Source organism: Hyaena hyaena, unplaced genomic scaffold, assembly GCF_003009895.1.
Source record: "Hyaena hyaena isolate Hyena2069 unplaced genomic scaffold, ASM300989v1 scaffold_1843, whole genome shotgun sequence".
NCBI lineage: Eukaryota > Metazoa > Chordata > Mammalia > Carnivora > Hyaenidae > Hyaena > Hyaena hyaena.
In genome coordinates, this window is record NW_024082478.1 from 116045 (window position 1) to 130777 (window position 14733).

The window sequence follows — 14733 nt, forward strand, 5'->3', positions numbered from 1 at the left end:
CATGTTGCTACACATGGCCAGATTTCATTGTTTCTCATTGCCATGTAGTATTCCATGGTATAGATAAACCACATCTTCTTGATCCATTCATCTGTTGATGGACACTTAGGCTCTTTCCATGTTTTAGCTATTGTGGAGAGTGCTGCTATGAACATTGGGGTACATGTGCTCCTATGCCTCAGCATTTCTGTATCCTGGATCATAGGGTAGTTCTATTTTTAACTTTTTGAAGAACCTCTATACTGTTTTCCAGAGTGTCTACACCAGTTTGTATTACCTCCAACAGTATAAGAAGGTTCCCCTTTCTCCACATCCTTACCAACACCTTTTGCTTCCTGTGTTGATGTAGCCATTCTGACAGGTGTGAGATGATATATCATTAGTTTTGATTTGTATTTCCCTGATGATCAGTGATGTTAAGCATCAATTTATGTGTCTGTTAGCCATCCGTATGTCTTCTTCAGAAGAACGTGTATTCATATCGTCTGCCCATTTTCTTAACTGGATTATTTGTTTTGGGGAAGTGTTAAGTTGTATATGTTCTTTTTATTTCTTGAATAGTAACCCTTTCTCAGATATGTCATTTGCAAACATCTTCTCCCATTCTGTAGGTTGCCTTTTAGTTGTGTTGATTGTTTCCTTTGCTGTGCAGAAGCTTTTTATTTTCATGAAATCCCAATAGTTTATTTTTGCTAAAATACAAAACCTCTCTAATGATACTCTTTTGTGTTTATCAGGTTAATGTTTCTTCTACTCTTTTTCCGTTTTTACTTCTCTCTTGATTTTCATAAAAATATATTCTATCAATGTGTGTGTTTTCTATCTTTAAAGAAATATTTGGCTTGAGCCCTTCTCTTATTTCCAATGCTATTATGGATTTATTCATATATTTCTTTTGTCATTTTGGTGGGATTTAGGAAGAGAAGGGAAGTAATTTAATACGCTGTCAATCATCTTGTAATGGAAATCATACTTAAATTTTTAACAAGGATACTTGATTATTTCTGTTAAAATCAAAACTTTAAATCGTTCTGCCACTCCTTCCTCTCCTGCTCCCTCTTGCAGAAGACAAAAATTGTTTTTATTCTTCCTTTTATTTGTTAGAATTTTAAAAATTAGATTAAACATTTTTTTGTAGTTTCACATTTTTATTAAATTCCAGTTAACATACAGTGTAATGTTAGTTTCAGGTATAGAATTTAGTGATTCCTCATTTACTACATACAACATTCAGTGATCATTTGGAGTTTTAATTCCAGACTTTCTTTTTGCATTATATATCTTCTATTTTAATGACTGTTTAGAAAATTCATTCCATTTTACCAACCACATTAACCATTATTACTTAGCCTTAACCCTAAGTAAGCATTTTTGGAAATTTCTTACTATTTATTGTATGCCACATACTCCTTTTATAATTATTTTATTTGGCCATATTTTTATTAAAATTCTTTGAGTAATATTTTTAGAAGGGGTGTATGGAATGGTGTATTTTGGGTCCTTATTTTCATGAAAGTGTGTCTGTTTTTCCCTTATAAATCTGATTGGTCATTTTAGGGTTACAGTCCTCCCTCAGAATTCTATGAACATTGCTCCTTTGACTTTTAGCATTTAATGTACCATATTAGAGGTCTAATTCCTGTTTGAAGATATTTTACTGGTTGGTAACCCTGTATTTCTTTCTGGAGATAGAATAAAGCACACATTTGAGTGGTATTAGAAATGTCCGTGAGACTCTCTAGACTCTAATTTGGAACCTGGTATTCCATTTCAGGACCGTAAATTAACCAAAGCTGAGCAGCAAAGGTTCAAGGAAGAAGCAGAGATGTTAAAAGGTCTCCAACATCCCAATATAGTTCGATTTTATGATTCCTGGGAGTCTATATTAAAGGGAAAGAAATGTATCGTATTGGTGACTGAACTTATGACATCAGGAACCTTAAAGACGTAAGTTGACCCTGATAGTGCTAATGAAGTTTTACTTGGAAATAATGAAAGATTGGGGGTGTGGCCACGTTCACATATCTAGTGAACAATACTATGTAATTATAATTTATTATTTTATTTCTGACTATGATTTTTCATTTGATGGTATAATCACTTATAATTATTAAATATGGAATATACATTTTCTGTTAACTAGCATCTTCGCACTAAAAATTTACATAGTTAACCCCCCTGGTGACCTTATAGAAATAGTTATCAGAAAGTAGAGAGGGACTTTCTTTTCAAAATTTGCTGCCCTTCCACAAGAGGTCACTCTGATTAGAATGATTCTTGTTTTGGATTATAAATGCTAAAAAATCCTAGACTTGGTAGGATGTCTTTAAGAATGAAGCCGTAGATTTAAAATTTTATTCTGTAACAGACAATAGAAAACAACTCAGTGCTGACAATCACAGTACATACAATACAAGCTAACTTACATGATTTTTTGTTTCTTTCTGCAGGTACTTAAAACGATTTAAAGTCATGAAACCAAAGGTCTTAAGGAGTTGGTGCAGGCAAATTTTAAAGGGTTTGCAGTTCTTGCACACTAGGACTCCTCCCATTATTCACCGGGATCTGAAATGTGACAATATTTTCATCACGGGACCCACTGGATCTGTGAAGATTGGTGATCTAGGACTAGCCACCTTAATGCGAACATCATTTGCTAAGAGTGTCATTGGTGATTAACATTTTATAGTTTATTATTTGGATAAAGAGAGATTTTAATTGTATATGTCTGGAATAGGGATCAGAAAACTATGCCCCATGAACCAAATCTGACCCCATTGCTTAGTTTTGTAAATAAAAGATTTACCGGAACATAGCTACAAGCCCTCATTTATGTATTGTCTATGGCTGCTTTTGCACTACAGTGACTGAGTTGAGTAGTTGTGACATAGGCCATATACTGAAAAGCCTGAAATATTTATTGTCTGGTCCTTCACAGAGAAGTTTACTGACCCCTGGCCTAGAATGTAAATTTGGTTTTATATTATATTATTTTATTTATTTATTTTTAAATCTTTATTTTGAGAGAGGGAAAGAGTATAGGTTGGGGAGGGGCAGAGAAAGAGAGGGAGAGAGAGAATCCCATGTAGGCTCTGTGCTGTTAGTACAGAGCCCGACATGGGGCTGTATCTCACTAACTGTGAGATCATGACCTGAACCTAAATCAGGAGTAGGATGCTTAAGACTGAGCCACCCAGGTGTCCTGAATTTGCTTTTAAATATGGATTATATGTTGATTTATTTCAGGCACATTCTAGTGTATTTCTTTTATGGACATACTAAAGATTATTAAAAGGTTCTGAAGACTTAAGAAAATAGATTTACTAATTTAATTTAGAGAAATTTGTAAATAAAAGATTAGAAATAAAAACAGATTTTATTAATCATTATCTTGAGCATTACAAGTTGTACTTTACCAATATAGAAAAATAAGGAAAAAATTTGTAAATAAAGGATTAGAAATAAAAACAGATTTTATTAATCATTATCCTGAGCATTACAAGTTGTACTTTACCAGTATAGAAAAATAAGGAAATTCCTGACTACTTTATACAGATACAGCAAGTATTCCTGAAGACTTTTTATTTATAAATTTGTTTTAGAGAGCAGAAACTAACCCAGGTAATCCATATGGCAAAGGGAATGTGATCTTGGTGGATACATTTTTTTAAATAAAAATGTGGATGTGGTGTTATTTTGTAGGGACTCCTGAGTTTATGGCCCCAGAGATGTATGAAGAACACTACGATGAATCTGTAGATGTCTATGCTTTTGGAATGTGTATGCTGGAAATGGCTACTTCCGAGTACCCTTATTCTGAATGCCAGAATGCAGCTCAAATATACCGAAAAGTAACTAGTGTAGGTATAACTTTATTCTTTTTCACTTTGTAGATTGTCATGTTTCATGTTGAGGTTGGTAAAGTCAGCTTAAAACTAATTTTGGTTTTAGTTTAGTGCTATATAACAGTGCTAAATTTAATGTAATTGTAATGAAACAAGCTTTATATTTATGCTATAAATATACCAAAGTACCTTTAGGTAAATGTATAGACATCATCTATATCCATTTGTTTGTAAATAATTTTTAGATTTATTAGGTGGATATTTTTTCAAAGCTGATAATGAAGATTGACTAGATGGTTTTGAAGGCTTCTAATTCTAAAAGCCTAATTATGAAAGGGCATTCAAAATATTGTTCAACAGCTACAGCATTTGATTCCCTGTTATAGGTAATTTTTTGCATTAGAAATTTCTTTTTTTTTCTTAAATATTTTATTGTCAAGTTGGTTACGATATAACACACACTGTTCATCCCAATAAGTGCCCTCCTCCATGCCCATCACCCCTCTTACCCTCTCCCCCACCCCCATCAGCCCCCAGTTTGTTCTGAGCATTCAAGAGTCTCTCATGGTTTGCCTCCCTCCCTCTCCCCCACTATTTTTCCCCTTCTTCTACCCCATGGTCCTCCATTAAGTTCCTCCTAATCCACCTATACGTACAAACATATGGTATCTGTCCTTCTCTGCCTGACTTATTTCATTCAGCATAATACCCTCAAGGTCCATCCATGTTGCTACACATTGCCAGATTTCATTCTTTCTGATTGCCATGTAGTATTCCATTGTATAGATGAACCACATCTTCTTGATCCATTTGTCAGTTGATGGACACTTAGGCTCTTTCCATGTTTTGGCTATTGTTGAGAGAGCTGCTATGAACATTGGGGTCCATGTGCCCCTATGCATCAGCACTCCTGTATCCCTTGGGTAAATTCCTAGTAGTACTATTGCTGGGTCATAGGGGAGTTCTCGTGTTAATGCTTTGAGGAACCTCCACCCTGTTTTCCAGAGGGGCTGCACCAGTTTGCATTCCACCAACAGTGCAAGAGAATTCCTGTTTATCCACACGGTCACCAGTATCTATCATTTCCTGATTTGTTCATTTTAGCCACTCTGACCGGCGTGAGGTGGTATCTCAGTGTGGTTTTGAATCGTATTTCCCTGATGAGGAGGGACGCTGAGCATATTTTCATGTGTCTGTTGGCCATCTGGATGTCCTCTTTGGAAAAGTGTCTGTTCATGTCTTCTGCCCATTTATTCACTGAATTATTTGTTTTTTGGGTGTGGAGTTTGGTGAGTTCCTTATAGATTTTGGAGACTAGCCCTTTATCTGATATGTCATTTGCAACTATCTTCCCATTCCGTCAGTTGCCTATTAGTTTTATGGATTATTTCCTTTGCCGTGCAGAAGCTTTTTATCTTGATGACGTCCCAATAGTTCATTTTTGCTCTTGATTCCCTTGCCTTTGGGGATGTGTCAAGTAAGAAATTGCTGCGGTTGAGGTCAAGGTGGTTGTTTCCTGCTTTCTCCTCTAAGGTTTTGATGGTTTCCTGTCTCACATTCAGGTCCAATATTCATTTTGAGTTTACTTTTGTGTACGGTGTGAGAAAATGATTTAGTTTCATTCTTCTGCATGTTGTTGTCCATTTCTCCCAGCACCATTTGTTAAAGAGGCAGTCTTTGGGGCGCTTGGGTGGCTCAGTTGGTTAAGCGTCCCATTTCGGCTCTGGTCATGATCTCATGGTTCGTGGGTTTGAGCCCTGCGTTGGGCTCTGTGATTACAGCTAGCTCATAGCCTGGACCTGCTTCAGATCTGTATTTCCCTCTCTCTCTGACCCTCCCCTGCTCACACACACTCTCTCTCTCTCAGAAATAAATGAAACATTAAAAATTTTTTTAAAATGTGGCTGTCTTTTTTCCACTGGATACTCTTTCCCGCTTTGTCAAAGATTACTTGGCCATACATTTGTGGGTCCAATTCTGAGTTCTCTGTTCTATGCCGTTGGTCTATGTGTCCGATTTTCTACCAATATCATACTGTCTTGATGATGACAGCTTTGTAGTAGAGGCTAAAGTCTGGGATGGTGATGCCTCTCATTTTGGTTTTTGTCTTCAGTATTACTTTGGCTATTCGGGGTCTTTTGTGGTTCCATACAAATTTGAGGATAGTTCTTGTTTTGAGAAGAATGCTGGTGCAGTTTTGATTGGGGTTGCATTGAATGTGTAGATTGCTTTTGCTGGTAATGACATTTTAACAATATTTATTCTTCCATCCATGAGCATGGAATGTTTTTCCATTTCTTTGTGTCTTCTTCAATTTCTTTCATAAGTTTTCTATAGTTTTCATCATACAGATCACTTATATCTTTGGTTAGGCTTATTCCTAGGTATTTTATGTTTTTTTGTGCAATTGTGAATGGGATCAGTTTCTTGATTTCTCTTTCTGTTGCTTCATTATTGGTGTATAAAAATGCAACCGATTTCTGTATGTTGATTTTGTACCCTGCAACTTTGTTGAATTCATGGATCAGTTCTAGTAGGCTTCTGGTGGAGTCTGTCACGTTTTCTATGTAGAGTATCATTGTCTGCGGAAGCTGAAAGTTTGACTTCTCCTTTGCCAATTTTGATGCCTTTGATTTCCTTTTGTTGTCTGATGGCTGATGCTAAGACTTCCAGCACTATGTTAAACAACAGTGGTGAGAGTGGACATCCCTGTCGTGTTCCTGATCTCAGGGTAAAACTCTCAGTTTTTCCTCATTGAGGATCATGTTAGCTGAGGGCTTCTCATAGGTGGCTTTTGTGATGTTTAAGTAAGTTCCTTCTATCCCGACTTTCTCAATGGTCTTTATTAAGAAGGGATGCTATATTTTGTCGAACGCTTTTTCTGCATCCATCGACAGGATCATATACTTTTATCTTTTCTTTTGTTAATTTGATGTATCACATTGATTGATTTGTGAATATTGAACCAACCCTGTAACCCAGGAATGAATCCCACTTGATCATGGTGGATAATTCCTTTTATGTGCTGTTGCATTCAATATGCAAGTATCTTGTTGAGGATTTTTGGATCTGTATTCATCAAGGATATTGGCCTTTAGTTCTCTCTCTCTCTTTTTTTTTTTTGGTCTCTGTTGGCTTGGGAATCAAAGTGATACTGGCTTCCTAGAATGTGTCTGGAAGTTTACCTTTGAATTTCTATTTTTTGGAAAAGCTTGAGAAGAATGGGTATTACTAATTCTGTTTTAAATGTCTGGTAGAATTCCCCAGGGAAACCATCTGGCCCAGGTCTCTTATTTGTTGGGAGATTTTTGATAACTGATTCAATTTCTTCACTAGTGATGGGTCTGTTCAGATTTTCTATCTCTTCCCATGTGAATTTTGGTAGTGAGTATGTGTTTAGGAATTTGTCCATTTCTTCTAAGTTGTCCAATTTGTTGACATATAATTTTTCATAGTATTCCCTGATAATTGCTTTTATTTCTAAGGGGTTGGTTGTAATGAGTCCATTTTCATTCATGATTTTGTCTATTTGAGTGCTCTCTCTTTTCTTTTTGAGAAACCTGGCTAGAGGTTTGTTAATTTTGTTTATTTTTTCAAAAAACCAACTCTTGGTTTCATTGATATGTTCAACTGTTTTTTTTTTTTTAGATTCTATATTGTTTATTTCTGCCCTGATTTTTATTCTTTCTCTTCTTCTACTGGGTTTGGGGTGCTCTTGTTGCTCTCCTAGTTCTTTAGGTGCACTGTTAGATTTTGCAGTTGTGCTTTTTCTCATTTCTTGAAATAGGCCTGGAGTACAATGTATTTTCCTCTTAGGAGTGCCTTTGCTGCATCCCATAGAGTTTGCATTGTTGTATTTATTTTGTTTCCATATATTTTTAAATTTCTTCTCTAATTGCTTGATTGGCCCATTCATTCTTTAGTAGGGTGTTCTTTAACCTCCATGTTTTTGGAGGTTTTCCAGACCTCATCCTGTGGTTGATTTCAAGTTTCATAGCATTGTGACCTGAAAGTGTGCATGGTATGATCTCAATTCTTTTATACTTATGGAGGGCTGCTTTATGTCCCAGTATGTGATCTATCTTGGAGAATGTGCCATGTGCACTTGAGAAGAAAGTGAATTCCATGGACTCAGAATGTAGAGTTCTGAATATATCTATAAAATCCATCTGGTCCAATGTGTCATTTAAGTCCATTGTTTCTTTAGTGATTTTCTGTCTAGTTGATCTATCCATTGCTGTAAGTGGAGTATTAAAGTCCCCTGCTACTAGCACATTCTTATCCATAAGATTGTTTCTGTTTGTGATTGTTTTATGTATTTAGGTGCTCCCATATTCAGTGCGTAGACATTTATAGTTGTGAGCTCTTCCTGATGGATAGGCCATGTAATTATTATATAATGCCCTTCTTCATCCCTTGTTACTGCCTTTACTTTAAAGTCCAGTTTGCTTGATATAAGTATTGCTACTCCAGCTTTCTTTTGACTACCCGGAGCATGATAGGTATTTCTCCATCCCCTTACTTTCAATCTGAAGGTGTCCTCCAGTCTATAATGAGTTTCTTGTAGACAGCAAATAGATGGGTTTTATTTTTTTATCCATTCTTCTACCCTATGTCTTTTGATTGGAGCATTTAATCCATTTACATTCAGTGTTATTATTGAAAAATATGGATTTAGAGTCATTGTGTCCTTTGTGGGATTCATGCTTGTGGTGGTGTCTCTGGTATCTTGCATTTCTTGCAACATTTCCCTCATAGAATCGCCCTCAGGATTTCCTGTAGGGCTGGTTTAGTGGTAATGAATTCTTTCAGATTTGTTTTTTTGGAAAGACTTTTATCTCTCCTTCTATTCTGAATGACAGGCTTGTTGGATAGAGGATTCTTGGCTGCCTATATTTTCTGTTCATCACATTGAAGATTTCCTGCCATTCCTTTCTGGCCTGCCACGTTTCAATAGATAGGTATGTCACCACTCTGATAGGTTTCCCTTTGTATGTGAGGGCCCTTTTATCCCTAGCTGCTTTCAGAAATGTCTCTTTGCCCTTCTATTTTGCCATTTTATTCATCTCATTTATAGCATTTTTTAATTCATCACAACTATATTTAACCTCCATTGTCTTTGTAGCAATAGCTTCTCTGATGTCTTCCATGCCTTTTTCACATCCAGCGATTAGTTTTATGACTATTGTTCTAAATTCTTGTTCAATTATGTTGCTTATATCTGTTTTGAGCAGTTCTTTAGCTGTCATTTCTTCCTCGAATTTCTTTGGAGGGGAGTTCTTCTATTTCGTCATTTTGGCTAGCTTTCTATCTCTTGTTTGTTTTGAAAGCTTGTTATGTGCTCTGCACCTGTGAGTACTCCTATATTAATGAAGGCTCATTGACTATCTAGGGCCTGTGTGTTCAAGAAGTTTTCTTTGAATGGTGTCTCTTGGTCTCTCTTGTTGAGACTTTGGTCATTTTATTTCCCTACTCGTAGTGGTATATGGGACTCTCCACCATGTGTACTTTGGCTTGTTTCTTGAGGTTCCCCTGGAAAAGAAAACAGACAGACCAATACACAGGAAACAAAGGCACATATATGCACAGATAAATCCAACAAACATGCAAACTGAAAGGGAAAAAGAAAAAAAAAGAAAAAAGAAGGGGAAAAAAGAGGAAGGAGGAAAAACATAATAAAAAGAAAAAGAAAAAAGTAAAATAGAAAACAGCAGAAAATCAAAGATAAAAGAAAAAAAACCAAAAGACAAAGGACAGTCTAAAAGTATAAAACCAGAATTCCCAGCTACAAATAAAGAGCCAGGTGTATGCAGTGTTGATGGAAGAGCATATACAAAGAGAAATGACAGGGCGGGGAGGAAGTGAAAATGGAAGAGAAATAACCAGGCAGAGAGACTAAGAGGCTTAATTAAGAGAGAGAAAGAGGAGAATGTGGTAGGGGGCGAGGAGAAAGAAAGGAAGGTAATGTTACTCAGAGAAACTATATAGTCTGATTACTCCAGAGAGAGAGAGAGAGAGATAGAAAGGTAGCGGTGGAGGTGTAGAATATACATCTAGATAATGGATTAAATGTGACTATTTAAGCAAACTAATTACCAGAGTGTCCAGACCAGCAGAGGTGAGGAATACGAATGAGACAAGGGAAAATATATCTGAATAGAAAGAATTGATCTAAAATTAATCACGGTCGTGCATCCATATTGGTCTTGCCCCGGGCTCCAGTAAAAAAAGTAAAAAGCAGCTTTCTAGCAAGGATGGGTGTGGTTTGGCGTAGGCAGGCCTCTCCCTAAGGTCCCGCCTTGGTGATTGTGGGGAGAAAAATGATGGCGCCCCAGTCCCTTCACAATCCAAGCGTTGCAACTCACTCTTTTGGGTCCAATCTCCCTGTGCCATGGGGTAGCCAAGGTGGGCTCTGCTCTATATCCCAAGCCAGGCCTCGTTTCCAGGATCTCAGTCCGCGCACCCCATTGATGCCGCCCGAAATATAAACCCACGGGCCGAGTCCCTCTGAGCATTTTCAAGCTGGCTGCCTCCCCACTAGGAATCGAGCTGAGCCAGAAGAGTGGTGGAGTGGCTTCAGGTGTGTCATTTCCCCTCCAGGTCGAGCTGGGGAGCAGAGGAGCGGTTTTTCCCAGGTTTGCCTGGGACCAGTGCTTCCTGCTCAAGGTCAGCTGTACAGCTGGAAACTGGATCCCTCTGTGTCCCTAGCCAAGGTTTTTCTCTTTTTCAGTGACAGGGACAGTGTCTTGAATAGTTTAAGCTGCTCTTTCTTTTCCCCTTGACTCACCGCGGCTCCCGGCAAATGGGGATCCCTCCCCTCCCTCCGTGTCTCCAGTCCCGGCCTGTTTTTATCTTCCCCAGTTCACACTCATGCTATAAAGTTTTCTCAGTGGACTCTGTCTCCTTTTCCTCCCAAACTCCTGGATTCTGTAAGGGTTCCTATGGCTTCAGGGGATCTCCATTTGAGAGATGGGGGCGAGTGAAATATATGGAGCTTCCTACTTCTCCAACATCTTGCCTCCTCCTGTGCATTAGAAATTTCATGGAATGTAGAGATGAATAAGAAGTGTTTGCTACTCATAAGGAGCTTGCATTTTAAATTCACAAATCGCTAAAAAAATAAGAGGAAGAGAGTATAGTAAGGGATGTAAGGTAGAAGCAGTCTTAGGATTGTTCAAAATTGGTCTATTTCATATCTACTTGGGTGGCTGTAGAATAGGCTGTGAAAGAGATTGGTAGAGTGTTTCAAGTAACTAATACTAGTAGGTACCATTTTTAAATGCATGCTTTATACTACGTACTTTCATATTTAAAACCCTACAAGATGGCATTATCTTCAGTTTACGAATGATAAGACTGAGAATCAGAGATATGACTTGCCAAAGTCCACACAGCTACTAAATAATGGTGGATTTTTGACCTCAAATCTGTGTGACTCTAGAGATATATATGTAGGGAGACAAGAAGTAAAGCCAGTATCCAGAATGTGGACATTCTATAGGACAAATGACCTAGTTTCTCCAACAAATCAACTTCATGAAAGCAAAAAGGAGAGTGACTGTTAAATAATACAAGAGACTGGAAGTAGTGGTGAGCTACGTTAAGTGAGCTAAATGTTTAACAACTGATTCTATGAAAAAGAAAAAGCACTGATTTCTATTATTCACTAATTTCCTTGGCGTTAAATATTTCCACCATGATTGATTTCAAGTCACCATTGTGACCTCAGTGAATGCAGGGTTGGGAACAGTATACACAGTGGCACTCATCATATGATATTTCCACCATACAGATATAATAAACTACCTCAAGAGCATAGATAATAGTAAAATGTAGTAAAATAATTAAGGAGTAGTGTTATCTGTATTTATTGCCTTGGCTGTTGATAGAATTTATTTAATTGTAAGCTTATTTAAGTTTTGTAAATAACTGTGTTTAACAATCAACTTACCAAATTCTTGACAATGTAATAGTTGCCTCTTGGGAGGTGGTATGAGCCAGCTCTAATGCACCATCCATATATATTCTGTGAGGACCTTGTTTGAATCCTGATTTGAACAAACCAACTACAAGAAGACCTCATTTAGACAATTTGGAAAATTTCAGAGTGGACTAGGTTTTAGATAATGTTATAGAATCATTGGTAATTATTTTAGGTGGGATGATTGCATGATATCTGTTAGAGGTATAAACTAGAGACTTTCTGAGTGAAATGACATGATGCCTAGGATTTGCTTTAAAATATTTTAGGATAAAAAGGTATAGGGGTAGATAGCTAAAACAAGGTTGACAAAATGTTGCTTGTTGAAGCTGGTGATGGTTACATGGGGCTTCTTATACTCTTCTACTTTTGGCCTGCTCCGTTTCCCACCTGGGCTAGTTTACCCCTCCTTAGGCAACCTGGTGGTCCCCCGCTCCCGGGAGGTCACCATATTGATGCCGAATATAGTGCGGACACCGGATCGGCATAGCGCACTATAGCCCAGAACTCCTGGGCTCAAGCGATCCTCCTGCCTCAGCCTCCCGAGTAGCTGGGACTACTACTTTTGAATATGCTTGAAGATTTCTGCAACTAAGAGCTGAGAGAAGAGATAAGGCTAGAATGTATTTTTAGTCTGGGCCCATACATTGTATGGCCACAAATAGAAAAGGATTTGTACTTGTTTTTTGTAAGTTGCAGCTTCCCAATTAATTTCACCTAGGAGCAGAGAAAGGCAATAATTTATCCAGGACTGGGGAATAGGTAAGAGATCATTGGAAAGGTCACAGAGGACTTTTTCTATAAGTAGAATGATATGACACCATTTTTTGAATGGTGACTTTATTATTTTATATTAAAGTCACAAAAATGCCATATTCACAATTCACAATTCAAGTTTCTTGAGTTTGAGATCCAAATCAACTCCTAATCTCACCAGATTTATTCTAGTATATGATACTGGGCTTTCTGATTCTGCATCCTATGTGCAGGACCCAGAACTAGTGTGACAGACCCAGAACTAGGTTTTAAATTGCCTTATTCCATGACTATTATTCTGTGATCTCTTTCTTGTTCTAGATTAATTTGGAGTTTTCTATTAAATGACTAATGATTATTTTCTGAAATCTAAAACTAATAATTTAAGAGTAATAGAATGTAAAATAAACAGATTCAGGCATCTAACATAGTTACAGAAATGTTTTGAATTGTCTAGACCTTACTAATTTGTTAATGGATTTCTAGAACCTGATAATTAGCTTGATGTTCTCTAAATATTTTAGTATTGCATAATGATAAAATAATATCAAAAGTCTATATATATGTATGTGTATACATATATATATTTCATAATACATGTATATGTTTTTAAATGTTTATTTTTGAGAGAGAGACACACAGAGCACAAATGGGGGAGGGCCAGAGAGAGGGAGACAGAATCCGAAGCAGGCTCTAGGCTCTGAGCTGTCAGCATAGAGCCCAGTCTGGGCTCAAACCCATGAACCATGAGATCATGACTTGAACCAAAGTCAGATGCTTAACTGACTGAGCCACCCAGGCATCCCTATACATACATATATATTGATTGCTCGTTGCTTCTAGCCATTCTGGAAGCCTTATTTAGTATAGTTTGTTAATTGGAGTTATACTTGTGTATACATTTTCAGATCCAGTTTTTTCCATACTTAATGTTGCAATATGAGAATGCTCTATGTTATTAAATACTTTGAGAACATTTTTAGTTCTTGCATAACATGAGCATATTATATATCACATAATTTATGTAACATCACCTCTGTTGTTAGAAATTTAGATTATTTAAAAGTTTCCACAGTTATTTGTAGACTAATACTATGACAAAATCTTTGTCAAAAAATTGTTAAACTTACACTGTGTGTATATATTTCTCTTATGTAAAGCTTGAATATTTTAATTTAGTGGTCAAAATTTATTACTTTAATAAGTGTCCTGTTGACTTGGGCTTTCAGTTGCTTATTTTGTGACCAGAAACCATTTTTTCTTCTCCTAGGGCATAAAGCCAGCCAGTTTCAATAAAGTCACTGATCCCGAAGTAAAAGAAATCATTGAAGGATGTATTCGTCAAAACAAATCAGAAAGGTGGGTACAAATGTAACAAAATGACATAAGTGATAGATACATTAAACTCTTATCTTGGACTGGGTGATTTTCTGACCTTTAAATAATACTGAGTATTACTTTTGAGTGGAACACAAACCATACTCTCTTGAGTGAAGTATATCAGTGCATGTTATTTGCCATTTTGGACTTTTGATAACATGTGCTAAATTTTTCTTGAACTGAAATTTGGTTTTGTCTGTTTGTTTTGTGGCAAATTTTCATCACTTTCCGCCTTCAGTTTAAGATTTTATTTTTTAATTTCTGAGAGAGAGAGGGAGAGACAGTGTGAGCAGGGCAGGGGGTCAGAGAGAGAGGGAGACACAGAATCCGAAGCAGGCTCCAGGCTCTGAGCTAGCTGTCAGCACAGAGCCCGATGCGGGGCTCAAACCCAGGAATCATGAGATCATGACCTGAGCCGAAATCGGATGCTTAACCGACTGAGCCACCCAGGCGTCCCTTCAGCCATCAGTTTAACAAGTCATTGGGGTCCCCCAGTTTAACGTGATTTTAACAGTTGATAGTAGAAAGCTTCTTCAGTGTCACCTTCAGGTACATACTCAAATGGTTAGGCCCCAGATTAATTTGTTTCTAACAGTTGATGGTAGAGAGCTTCTGCTGTGTCACCTTCAGGGAAGTACTTAAATGGTTTTTTATGATAGCATAAAAAAAATTGACCATCAACTCACCCATATTTTTTGTTTATAGACCATATGTCTTTGTGTCATGATAATGGTAAAGTAGATAGAGCCATTTTTTGTTCAAAAAGTAGTA

General features: G+C 37.1%; 1 protein-coding gene across 1 annotated transcript in view; it reads left to right on the forward strand.

Annotated features, from left to right (window-relative positions):
* The window catches only part of LOC120226832 (serine/threonine-protein kinase WNK3), a gene marked incomplete at its 3' end in the record, with an annotated part of 78145 nt that overhangs the window by 20163 nt on the left and 43249 nt on the right, over positions 1–14733 (forward strand). The window contains exons 2-5 of the mRNA XM_039225001.1: positions 1775–1947; positions 2451–2671; positions 3703–3860; positions 13853–13941. Of these exons, the coding sequence (XP_039080932.1) occupies positions 1775–1947; positions 2451–2671; positions 3703–3860; positions 13853–13941 (641 nt within the window). The remainder of the gene's footprint in view (positions 1–1774; positions 1948–2450; positions 2672–3702; positions 3861–13852; positions 13942–14733) is intronic.